The 13,933-nt window shown below is 40.9% G+C and overlaps 1 protein-coding gene across 5 annotated transcripts in view; it reads left to right on the top strand.

Annotated features, from left to right (window-relative positions):
- The window catches only part of lrp6 (low density lipoprotein receptor-related protein 6), a 275,397-nt gene that overhangs the window by 81,382 nt on the left and 180,082 nt on the right, over positions 1 to 13,933 (top strand). For 4 of the 5 annotated variants that reach the window (XM_065253367.2, XM_065253369.2, XM_065253368.2 and 1 more), the window contains exons 3-4: positions 11,278 to 11,475; positions 11,558 to 11,754. The exons of the other annotated variant lie outside the window; for it this stretch is intronic. In XM_065253367.2, coding sequence (XP_065109439.1) covers positions 11,278 to 11,475; positions 11,558 to 11,754 — 395 coding nt within the window. The remainder of the gene's footprint in view (positions 1 to 11,277; positions 11,476 to 11,557; positions 11,755 to 13,933) is intronic. 5 annotated transcript variants of the gene reach the window in all.

Genomic DNA, 13,933 nt, shown 5'->3' with positions numbered 1-13,933 from the left:
ACACACAGCTCCATAACCATCTCGCATGTGTTGATAGGCTACTCGTGAGGTGTAACCGGGTCTGTAACCAATCAGATAGCGCCGTGGGCGGGACATTGAGCAAGTCTGCAGATTGGTGAATACAGAGAGGCTGCGCGCGGCAGCTGTATCAGAGCCAGCCAAAGCAGCGCATTTTAAAACAAAATTGACTTTAATCAAACCACGGATCAGTGATAAGTTTTGTGATCCGTCTCGCCACTAGTGTAGTAGCACTGATCACTTTGAGGGGGGGATAAATTTATCCCCACCGGGGATACAAATAATTAAGCAGAGGCAGGGATACATTGACCAGAAAGGGGGAAATCCCACGCATCCCCCCCGGCAAATCGCACCCTGGTTATAGCGCCACCAGCTGGCAACAGGAAGTGACATGTTTACACTGATTATGCAATGTCCGATCTTTCCCTAACTTCACATGATTAATAAGAGTCCTGGACTGAACACATCTACATGTCAATAGTCACTTATGGTTATAGCGCCACCAGCTGACAAAAGGAAGTGACATGTTTACACTGATTATGCAATGTCTGATCTGTCCCAAACTTCACATGATTAATAGGAGTCCTGGACTGAACACATCTACATGTCAATAGTCACTTATGGTTATAGCGCCACCAGCTGACAACAGGAAGTGACATGTTTACACTGATTATGCAATGTCCGATCTTTCCCTAACTTCACATGATTAATAAGAGTCCTGGACTGAACACATCTACATGTCAATAGTCACCAGTGTTGGGCAAGTTACTAAAAAATTAGTAATTAGTTACAGTTACTAATTACTTCTTTTAAAAGTAACTGAATTACTCTACCGGTAACTGTATATCAAAAGTAATTAGTTACTTAGAAAAGTAACTTTTAAGTTACTTTTATGTCTGCTTTTTAAATGTAAATATGAACAGTACTGAACAGTCAAACAGTAAAATGATATGGATGGGCTATTTTACACATAAGACTCTAATATATCACATACTGTAGGAGCCTATTTTGCTTTAGATTCAACCTTTGAATATTTTTGTTAGAAATTATCTTAATATTTAAACTTAGTTTATTTATGTATATCATTTAGACCATTTAGACAAATATTCTGCATGTTTACAAAAATATAAAATGTGTTAAAATTGTGTAGTGTCTCTTTAAAAATTTGGAGACAATTGTGTCAACATGTCAAATTTTCTAAAATAAATTATAATTTTTCTGATTTCATATTTATTTTAATAAGTTAGAAACGTCTCCGCTGTGTCCTGCTGACAGGCACGATGCGTGTGCAGCAGATGAGGCAAATTATGGGTCCTCCGAAGGTTAGACCGTCTCATTTCAGTTCTTTTCGCGAACTTCTGAGCGCCTTGAATGGGCAAGTGCTCACCTTTTATTGCATGCTTAGTAGGGTGCAGCACTTGAATTGGAACACAGCTTGTGAAGCTTGCCACAGGGACTGCGCTCTTTGGTCATATATTGTTTGTTTTCTGTTGGATTTAAATGATACACAGGATTAAAGGAAGATATTTATTCAGAAAACGGAGTAGGCTACGTGGATTGTTTTGTCGGACGGACACAGAGCGAGTGGATTGTTTTGTCAGATGGACACAGAGCGAGTGGATTTTTTGTTCGGATACGGAGAGACTGAAACTAAAACTAAAAGCGAGCTCACACATACTATGGAGTTTTAACACGGGTGTACACCGCAGTGTGAATATTTTAGTGGAAACAACAATCGCGGATCGTTCTCTTCCATGAAGCCGATGTAAACATCTAAGAATATATGATCATTTCTTAGATTTATTACCTTTGTGGACTACAAATGCAAGTTGATGTCATACTGCGATTGCTTGGTGAAGATAATTTACAAACATGAGACCGGATGGATTATGACTTGCGCACAATTTTTAAACAAAGGTATGTTGTCCCGTTTAGATTTTTCATGTTCATTCTATATGCACTGTCAGCTATGATGAAGTGTAATGAATTATTGCGCCGCCAACTACAGTCCTGCGACGTCAGATATGTCTTGTCTATTTTTTACAAAATAGAGTAACGCGCGTAACGAACTCATTTAAATTTCAGTAATTGTAATTGCGTTACTTGATTTAAAAAAATAGTGGAGTTACAGTAACGCGTTACTCCCATCACTGATAGTCACTTATGATGCCAATAGTCAGTTACGGTCATAGCGCCACCAGCTGGTAACAGGAAGTAACATGTTTACAATGATAATGCAATGTCAGATTTGTCCCAAACTTCACATGATTGATAAGAGTCCTGGACAGAACACATCTACGTGCCAATATTTACATGTAGTCACTCATACACACACACACTCGCTCACTCACTCTCTCTCTCTCTCTCATGCTATCTTACACGATGCTACCTCACTGTCATTTGTAATTAGCAACAGGAAATGTGGCACATTATACTACACTTTTAAATGGTTCACCTATGTTTACATGCTTAAATGCCTATTTACTACTGTTCCCTTTAATTCTTCTCATGCCACGGCGTGGCGGTGTCAGGTGTGCGAGGGCCCTTCCATCACTGCTTGCAGTTTTAATTATTAGGGCCCGAGCACACCGGGGTGTGAGGACCCTATTGTTTTTGCTCCGTTTATTATTATTCTTCTTCTTCTTCTTCTTCTTCTTCTTCTTCTTCTTCTTCTCCGAAATGGATCGCATTTTTGAGGGCCTAAACATACCCGAAAACTCATGAAAATTTGCACACGCGTCCGAAGTGGCGAAAATTTACATGTAGTATAGGCGTCAGAAGTGGGCGTGTAGAAATGGCTCAATAGCGCCACCTGCAAAATTTCAAGAGAACAGCCCCCCTACTACGAAAAACGTACAGACACGAAATTTGGTAGGGTCATCTATTACTCCAAGACCTACAAAAAAGTCTCTCGGAGCTAAGCTCTAAACCCCACAGGAAGTCAGCCATTTTGAATTTTCTCTGTCATTTTTTGACATTTCCAAGCGTCGTACTTTAACGAACTCCTCCTAGAGATTTAATCCGATCATCATCATATTTGGTCAGTATCATCTAAAGGCCTTTGCGATGCTAAATTGCGGAGCTTTTGACTTTTCATTGGAGGGCGTGTCCGTGGCGGCCTGGCAAAGTGTAATGTTTCGCCATGAAACAGGAAGCTGATGTAATTCAGGCATACATTGTCCGATCCGCCCCTGACTTCACACGTTTGATAAGGGTCCAGGCCTGAACACATCAACATGGCATAATTCAGTAACACTCATAGCGCCACCTAGAGGCAGCAGGAAATACCATGTTTGACGCTGTGACTTACTGCTCTTAGGTATTTAACCATATCAACATCATATTTCACGAGTGTAATCTCAAGACCTTGTGTGATGATAAAAAGCAACGACCTTGACTTTTCATTAAAGGGCGTGTCCGTGGCGGCCTGGCAAAGTATCGCTAAATGAATCGCATTTTGACAGGCTAAACAAGCTCAAAAAGTCATAAAACGTTGCACACACGTCAGAAGTGGCAAAAATGTACATGTGGCATAGGCGCCAGAAGTGGGCGTGCAGAAATGGCTCGATAGCGCCACCTGCAAAATTTCAAGAGAACAGCCCCGCCGCTACGAAAATCCTACAGAAACGAAATTTGGTAGGGTCATATATCACCCCAAGACCTACAAAAAAGTCTCTTGGAGCGAAGCTCTAAACCTCACAGGAAGTCAGCCACTTTTAATTTTTGCTGTGATTTCTGTGCAAATTTTGTCATTTCCAGGCTTCGTATTTTAACGAACTCCTCCTAGAGATTTTGTCAGATCGTCATCATATTTGGTCAATCTCATCTAAAGGCCTTTGCGATGTTAAATTGCGGAGCTTTTGACTTTTCGTTGGAAGGTGTGTCCGTGGCGGCCTGACAAAGTTCAGCGTTTTCGCCATGAAACCGGAAGTTGTTATAACTAAGGCATACAATGTCCAATCTGCCCCACACTTCACATGTTTGATAAGAGTCTTGGCCTGAACACATTTCAATGCCAATATTCAGCTTCAGTCCTAGCGCCACCTAGAGGTAGCAGTAAATGCCTTGTTTTACGCTGTGATTCACTGTTCTCAGAGATTTAATCAAATCATTATCATATCAGGTGAGACTGATCTTAAGCCCTTTGCGATGATAAATTGCGAAGATCTTGACTTTTCGTTGAAGGGCGTGTCCGTGGCGGCCTCGCAAAGAGTGATGTTTCTCCATGAGAAAGCTGTTGTAACTCAGGCATGCAATGTCCGACCTGTCACAGACATCATACGTTTGACAAGGGTCCTGGCCTCAACACATCAATGTTACAACAATCAAATACAATCATAGCGCCACCTGCTGCACAAAGGAGGTGTGGCACTTCAAAGTTCCTTTGAATATCCGCTTATATTTACCCACTGAAATTTCAATCCCCCTGGTTCATTGCTTTACTAAGGCCATAGAGTGGCGGTGCACATGCGTGCGAGGGCCCTTCCATCACTGCTTGCAGTTTTAATTTTTATTTATTTTTTTATTTTTTTTATTTTTTTTAACACTTTTGGACTTTTTGGGTGCCTTAACATACTCGAAAACTCTTGAAAATTGGCACAGACGTCAGAGTCGTCCGTCATCGCAGAAATCCAAAGGCTGGAACACGGGCGTGGCACGGGGGCTCTGTAGCGCCCCCTGTAATGCAAAAAAAAACATTGATGCACAGATCGGGCAAAAATTTACGCACATGTACGAGAGTTGGTACGGTTATAGATCTCATCGACCCGAACAACTTTCGCCCTCTAACATTTAAGCTCCGCCCAACAGGAAGTCGGCTATTTTGGATTGTTTAAAAAATGCATGCGGTGAACTTTTATATACTCCTCCCAGGGGATTCATGGGATTGACACCAAACATGGTGAACATGATGTCGAGACATTGGACTTGCTAAATTGCGAAGGGATTTTTGATATCTCGAACGGTTCTGCCATGGCGAGGCGACAAATTTATGGCGACATCAGAGAAACAGGAAGTGTCTAATATCAAAGGCAAACAATTTCTTATTGTGATGACACGCGGTGTGTTTGTTTTTCTGAAGATTCCGATCGCATCGATGTGCCTATTGTGACTACCGGGTATAGCGCCACCACCAGGCGCCAGGAAGTCTGTCAGTCACAAAGGTGGATTTTTTTTGACAGTTCCATGCGATGTTCTTTTAAATACTCCTCCTAGAATGTTTATGCGATTGACACAAGAAGTGGTCAACATGATGCCAAGACATTGTAGATGATAAATTGCGAAGGGATTTTTGATATCTCGAACGCTGTTCCCATGACAACGCGTCAAACTTTACTTTCATTTTAAAGGCATATTTAAGCCTTTCAGTTGACGCCAATGTTCTTTTAAATACTCCTTCTAGAATATTCATGAGATTGACACCAGAAGTGGTCAACATGATGCCGAGACATTGTAGATGATACATTGCGAAGGGATTTTTGATATCTCGAACGCTGTTCCCATGGCAACGCGCCAAACTTTACTTTCATTTTAAAGGCTTATTTAAGCCTTTAAGTTGACGCCGATATTCTTTTAAATACTCCTTCTAGAATATTAATGAGATTGACACCAAAAGCGGTCAACATGATGCCGAGACATAGTAGATGATAAATTGCGAAGGGATTTTTGATATCTCGAACGCTGTTCCCATGGCAAAGCCCCAAACTTTACATTTATTTCAGGCATATTTAGGACTCTTGGCGTGCTTAGATTAACCTAAAAGTCGGCACAAACATCAGAGTTGTTGGCTGTTCAGAGTGGACAAACAGGTCACACATAGGCGTGTCTCTTTAGTGGCTCACTAGCGCCCCCGTTTGTCTAAAATGTGGGTTTTTTTTTTACCTACAGTCCCAAAATGGCTCAGTAACAACATTAAATAGCCCACTGATGTTTACCCACTTGATGCCCTTGCCCGCCGTGCATCGTTTTCTCGGACGCATCGTGTAGCGGTAAAAAAACGTGCGAGGGCCCGCCATTGCTGCTTGCAGCTATATTTTATTTTTATTTTTTTTCAACACTTTTGGAATTTTTGGGGGCCTTAACATACTCGAAAACTCTTGAAAATTGGCGCATACGTCAGAGTCGTCCGTCATCGCAGAAATCCAAAGGCTGGAACACGGGCGTGGCACGGGGGCTCTGTAGCGCCCCCCTGTAATGCAACAAAAAACATTGATGCAAAGATCGGGCAAAAATGTACGCACATGTATGAGAATTGGTACGCTTATAGATCTCATCCACCCGAACAACTTTCGCCCTCTAACATTTAAGCTCCGCCCAACAGGAAGTCGGCTATTTTGGACTGTTTAAAAAATGCATGTGGTGAACTTTTAAATACTCCTCCTAGGGGATTCATGCGAATGACACCAAAAGTGGTGATCATGATGTCGAGACATTGTACTTGCTAAATTGCGAAGGGATTTTTGATATCTCGAACGGTTCTGCCATGGCGAGGCGACAAAGTTGTGGCGAAATCAGAGAAACAGGAAGTGTTTAATATCTAAGGTAAAAAATGTCTACTTGTGATGCCATGCGGGGTGTTTGTTCGTCTGAAGATTCCGATCGCATCGATGTGCCTATTGTGACTCCCGGGTATAGCGCCACCACCAGGCGCCAGGAAGTGTGTCAGTCATGAACTTTTAAATACTTCTCCTAGGGAATTTATACGATTGACACCAAACGTGGTGAACATGATGCTGAGACATTGGACTTGCTAAATTGCGAAGGGATTTTTGATATCTCAAACGGTGTTGCCATGACGAGGCGACAAATTTATGGCGAATTCAATGAAACAGGAAGTGTCTAATATCTAAAGCAAAAAATGTCTTATTGGGATGAAACGCAGTGTGTATGTTCGGCCAAGGATTCCGATCGCATCGATGTGCCTATTTTGAGTCTCGGTTATAGCGCCACCAACAGGCACCAGGACGTGTGGCAGTCACAAAAGGTGGATTTCTTGACAGTTGCATATGGTGAACTTTTAAATACTCCTCCTAGGATTTTCATGCGATTGACACCAAAAGCGGTCAACACGATGCTGAGACATTGTAGATGATAAATTGCGAAGGGATTTTTGATATCTCGAACGCTGTTCCCATGGCAACACGTCAAACTTTACTTTCATTTTCAGGCATATTTAAGCTCTTGGCGTGCACTTTGGGTGCCTTAACATGCTCGAAAACAACGGAAATTTGGCACAGATGTCAACGTCACGTGCCACTAGGCTCATGCAAAGGCTGGAATATGGGCGTGGCAAGGGAGCTCTGTAGCGCCCCCTGTAATGCAAAAAAATAACATTGATGCACAGATCGGGCAAAAATGTACGCACATGTACGGGAGTTGGTACGCATATAGATCTCATCGACCCGAACAACTTTCGCACTCTAAGATTTAAGCTCCGCCCAACAGGAAGTCGGCTATTTTGGATTGTTAAAAAAATGAATGCGTTGAACTTTTAAATACTCCTCCTAGTGGATTCATGGGATTGACACCAAACGTGGTGAACGTGATGTCGAGACATTGGACTTGCTAAATTGCGAAGGGATTTTTGATATCTCGAACGGTGCTGCCATGGCGAGGCGACAAATTTATGGCGAAATCAGAGAAACAGGAAGTGTCTAATATCTAAGGCAAAAAATTTCTTATTGTGATGCCAAGCGGGGTGTTTGTTCGCCTGAAGATTCCGATCGCATCGATGTGCTTATTGTGAGTCTCGGGTATAGCGCCACCACCAGGCGCCAGGAAGTCTGTCAGTCACAAAGGTGGATTTTTTTGACAGTTCCATGCGATGTTCTTTTAAATACTCCCCCTAGAATGTTTATGCGATTGACACCAAAAGTGGTCAACATGATGCCAAGACATTGTAGATGATAAATTGCGAAGGGATTTTTGATATCTCGAACGCTGTTCCCATGGCAACCTGTCAAACTTTACTTTCATTTTTAAGGCATATTTAAACCTTACAACTGCATGCGGTAAACTTTTAAATACTCCTCCTGAGGAAATAATGTGATTGACTCCAGAAGTGGTCAACATAATGCTGAGACATTGTAGATGATAAATTGCGAAGGGATTTTTGATATCTCAAACGCTGTTCCCATGGCAACGTGTCAAACTTTTTACTTTCATTTTGAAGGCATATTTAAGCCTTTCAGTTGATGCCGATGTTCTATAAAATACTCCTTCTAGGATAATCATGCGATTGACACCAAACGTGGTGATTATGATGCCAAGACATTGTAGATGATAAATTGCGAAAGGATTTTTGATATCTCAAACGCTGTTCCCATGGCAACGCGTCAAACTTTACTTTCATTTTAATGGCATTTTTAAGCCTTTCAGTTGATGCCGATGTTCCTTTAAATACTCCTTCTAGGATATTCATGCGATTAACACCAAAAGTGGTCAAAATGATGCTGAGGCATAGTAGATGATAAATTGTGAAGCGATTTTTGATATCTCAAACGCTGTTCCCATGGCAACGCTGCAAACTTTACTTTTATTTCAGGCATATTTAAGGCTCTTGGTGTGCTTAGATTAACCTTAAAGTTGGCACACACATCAGAGTTGTCAGCTGTTAAGTGTGCACAAAAAGGACAGATATAGGCGTGTCTCTTAAGTGGCTCACTAGCGCCCCTGTTTGTCTAAAATGTGGGGTTTCTTTTACCTACAGTCCCCAAATGGCTCAGTAACAACATTAAATAGCCCACTGATATTTACCCACTTGATGCCCTTGCCCACCGTGCATCGTTTTCTCGGACGCACCGTGTAGCGGTAAAAAAACGTGCGAGGGCCCGCCATTGCTGCTTGCAGCTATATTTATTATTATTTTTTTTTTTTAACAGTTTTGGTCACTTTGGGTGCCTTAACTCTTTCACCGCCAGAGTTTTTTAAAAAAGTTGCCAGCCAGCGCCAGGGTTTTTCATGATTTTCACCAAAGTTTAATGCCTTCCAGAAAATGTTCTTCTTTAAATATATAAACATACAAATGAAAGAACAGACCCTCTGCTTTCAAAAAAAAAAAAAAAACGTTTCTTCCTACCTTTAGTGGTTCTTTTGTAATCAGCTTTTGAATATGGGTAGGTTTCTGCAAAAATACCACATTTTGAGCAAAAAGCAGAGATAATTCCATTTTTGTAACAGACTTTTCATAGAGATCCCATTCAGAGCGATCTTTAAACAGACACGGACATGCAGCCGCTTGCCATAGGGCAATACTTCCGGGTTTAAAAAGTTGCGGTAGGGCGCCACCTGGTGGATAATAGCGGTATTGCGGAATGACGGAAAATCTCGTCATTGGCGGGGAAGCGTTTTCTCTCAATTGACGAGATATCTCGTCAATGGCGGTTAAAGAGTTAACATACTCGAAAACTCTTGAAATTTGGCACAGACGTCAGAGTCGTCTGTCATTGCGAACGGGCAAAGGCTGGAACACGGGCGTGGCAAAGGGGCTCTGTAGCGCCCCCTGTAATGCAAAAAAAAAACATTGGTGCACAGATCGGACAAAAATGTACCCACATGTACGGGAGTTGGTACGCATATAGATCTCATCGACCCGAACAACTTTCGCCCTCTAACATTTAAGCTCCGCCCAACAGGAAGTCGGCTATTTTGGATTGTTTAAATAATGCATGCGGTGAACTTTTAAATACTCCTCCTAGGGGATTCATGCGAATGACACCAAACGTGGTGATCATGATGCCGAAACATTGTATTTGCTAAATTGCGAATGGATTTTTGATATGCCGAACGGTTCTGCCATGGCATGGCGACAAAGTTGTGACGAAATCAGAGAAACAGGAAGTGTTTAATATCTAAGTTAAAAAATGTTTTATTGTGATGCCAAGGGGGGTGTTTGTTCGTCTGAAGATTCCGATCGCATCGATGTGCCTATTGTGACTCCCGGGTATAGCGCCACCACCAGGCGCCAGGAAGTGTGTCAGTCACAAAGCTGGATTTTTTTGACAGTTCCATGCTATATTCTTTTAAATACTACTCCTAGAAAAATCATGCAATTGACACCAAAAGTGGTCAACATGATGCGACATTGTAGATGATAAACATGTTTGTTTATGTAGATGTTTTGAGCTCGTCCACTTTCGACCACTTTTAACCACATTTAGAGGTAGTCGAAAACACATTCAAACAGCCACACAAGACCGACTTCTCTCAGTCTATTTATCTAATCTGAGGTACTGAGCACAATGTTTTACAACGTTTTTACCTTCTAAACATTTTTACCTTGATAATTCTAAAGCATCTACACGTTTTCATTAGATTTATTTTGCGAGCGTGTGGAAGTTGTGCAAGCTTATTTCATAAATTGCGCTGAAATATCAGAGAAAGCCATGAGACCATCCCCTCAAAGTAAACAGGACAGAAGTGGTCAAAAGTGGACTAAAGAGACTGATTTAAGTACCAGGTGTAAATTGTTGGCCACGCTTCGGACCAGCCTTCCGTCAAGCGTTAATGCTTTCGCCCATGTGAATGTACTGTCAAAGGGTGGTGATATGCACCTGAGTTTTAATAGAAAGACGGGAGGGGCAGGAACAAGGAAGAGTTGATGAATGTGCATTATATTAATATAATTATATGTAAATTTCGCAGTGCGACCTTTAATAAAAAGTAGTCGCATAGGCAGAAAAAATACTCACAAAATGTGACAATTTACTCGCTGTCTGGAGCCCTGTATGTGTAGTCTTTTACTTTATTTGCTTCTGTTTTAGCACTTAATGATTATCTGATCAAAATAACTCTTTATGATATGAAGCAACGGACACACTCGGAAAAAGGGCATGGAAAAATCGGCTTAGATTTTTGCCAATTGCAGATTGTTCCACCAATTAACTATCGATGCCGATTAATCGCAAAGTAAGATATTTGTTATAAAGCAGGAGACAGTAGCACTATTGACTTTCATAGTATGAAAAAATACTACCATGAAATCAATGGTGCTCAAAAACTTTTGGTTACAAACATTGCTCAAAATTTCTCATTTGTGTTCAGCAGAACCAAGACATTTATACAGGTTTGTAGCAACATGAGGGTAATGATTTAAATGATGATAGAATTTTTTTTTTTCGGGTGAAGGATCCCTTTAAAATGTATTTGTTATTTTAGAGCACATGTGCCCAGCAATAGTCACAATCTGTTTCTGCTGGATCGTTCAGGCAGGACATTCAGCATCCTCTGAAGCCACTGTGTAACATCTCTTCTATCTGGTAGGTACATGTTTTGGACAGACTGGGGTGAAATTCCGAAGATAGAGCGTGCCGGAATGGACGGGACGCATCGATCTGTTATCATTGACTCTGAAATTTACTGGCCCAATGGACTCACGCTCGACTATGGTCAGAAGAAACTCTACTGGGCCGATGCAAAGTTTAACTTTATTCACCGCTCCAACCTGGATGGTTCTGGAAGGTAAGAGATGCTCTCACAAGATGTTTGGGTGAGATCAGACTCCTTGTCCAGCTCTTACATGTGGTTCGTTTGGTGTTAACAGGGATGTTGTGGTGAAAGGATCTTTACCTCATCCGTTTGCACTGACACTGTATGAGGACACACTTTTCTGGACAGACTGGAACACGCACTCCATACACTCCTGTCACAAACACACGGGAGAAAACAGCCGAGAAATTCACACCAACATTTTTTCACCCATGGACATCCATGTTTTCAGCCAGAAGAGGCAGCCAGTGGGTAAGATACGTCACAGTCATGTGTAAGAGCAGGAGTACATGTAAATATGTTCCTATATGATCCTGGTGAACATAGGGCTCGGACAGTTGTAATTACCACTGCACGGGTCGGGAAGTGCGCCCTGCTATGGTGTGCATGTCACAAATTATGAAAAATATAAACTACAATCTCACCCAGGGAGATGTCTTCAGGTTTGTGTTAACAAGCTGCATTCGTCATCAAGATTTCATAACATTAACAACTAGAAAAATGGATTTCCCGAGGAACTGCAAAAGTGTGCTTGCTCTGGTGTGGTGACTAATGTGATTTGTGAAATGTAAAATTTTAGAATGTTTTTTATCTTGTGCATCCTCGCATTGGAGTCCCAAGTTCATGTACAAAGTTTGGTTTCAATACGTGAAAGCATTCATGACACAGTAAAAGTAACAGTAACTAAATAAATAACTACTAGTAAAAGATTTACTTGCGTGAAAGTAAAAAAGTATGCAATAAAAAAATACTCAAGTAGCGAGTTACGTGTTACTCTTGAAAAACACGCACGCACGCACGCACGCACACACACACACACACACACACACACACACACACACGCACTATATACAGTGACCTCTATAAGTATCAGAACAGTAAAGACAAGATTTTTCTGTTTGCTGTGGAGACCAGAAATTGATAAGATGAATATCAGTATCTCAGAAGTACAGAATGTCACATTTTATTAACATTTGTTTACGTTTCAACACATACATGCTTTACAAACAAAGAACAACAGCATTTAATGCTGATTTATGTGTGTTGTACCCAAATGCACATAAGTGAATCAAACTGATCCTACACATTTTATGATTTTCATGTGTGAACAATTAATGCATCAGTACACAGCTCATCACTTCAACACTTCTTAGTCAATGGTCTCAAAATGCCCACATTAGATAGGATTATTAAAATACAAATGTGTTGTTCAATTGAGTTGGAATATTGTCTATGTTAAAACGGGTAAAAAGTTTATGTGACAGATTCTGTACTGTATCATGTTCCCCTTTTAATGTTTAGACATTTCTTGACTCCACAGCAAACAGAAATTTTGCCTGTATTTTCCCAATACTTATGAAGTGCAACATAAACAGTACAGAAAAAAGAATATAAATACAGAATAGACAAGCATTTCAAATCAACTAATTAACTCTAGTCTCAATGTTGATGTAGCGTATAGCTGAAATATCAGACATGACTGACAAGAGTTTTGCATTCACTATGTATAAAGTTAGAATCTCCTAAGATGGTCTGAGGACATCGACAGTTTACACTTACATGATACAAACTGATTTTAGACAAAACTTATATTTTCTTATGTTGTGAATATCATGTCATGTGTGTGTTGTGAGAAGCACTTACAGTACAGTATACAGCGAATCAGACGTCAATCATCGATGGATTTTCTTCAATCTGTGCTACAATGCTTCTGGAGGCTGCGGGCGTTTAACTGTGTTTGACGACGAACAGGTCACGCGTATATAATGGCGGGTACATGTGTGAAGTTTTGCTTTTAGTTAAAAGATTGGTAAATTTATATCCACATTATCCAACACTGTTTACGTTCTGCGCGTTTCTAACATTACATAGGCTAGTAAAACAGCATGAGACAATCTAGTTTTTGCAGCGATCTGAACAATTCATTCAAACTGATTCGCGAACCAATTCAAAACGTTTGGCCCATTTGCTTTGTAAAGAATCGACTCAAAAGACTCATTTATTTGCAATACTTTGTAAGGAATCGACTCAACCGAGTCATTAATACGCCAATGGCCAAAAAACACAGGAGGGCACTTTAAAAATAAAATACACATTTAGTAATTAATTAAAGTACAGTAACGAAGGAACGCCGCACAGGGTAACGAAGTAAAAGTACAATTTATTTGTTTCCACCTAAGAAGGGCAACTTGGAGTGAGAAGGGCACAGTTGCCTGGGCAACCTGAGCAACCCCCCTCCCCCTGTGCATGTCCGTGATCACATGCATGGTAATGCTGACTTTTTCGCGTCAATCCACAATTCAATTAATTCAAACTGATTCGCTAACCAATTCAAAACGTTTGGCCCATTTGCTTTGTAAAGAATCGACCCAAAAGACTCATTTATTTGCAATACTTTGTAAGGGATCGACTCTAGGGCTGCAACTAACGA

Source organism: Paramisgurnus dabryanus, chromosome 1 (genome assembly GCF_030506205.2).
Source record: "Paramisgurnus dabryanus chromosome 1, PD_genome_1.1, whole genome shotgun sequence".
Taxonomy (NCBI): domain Eukaryota; kingdom Metazoa; phylum Chordata; class Actinopteri; order Cypriniformes; family Cobitidae; genus Paramisgurnus; species Paramisgurnus dabryanus.
This window is presented reverse-complemented; position numbering and strand designations above follow the sequence as displayed.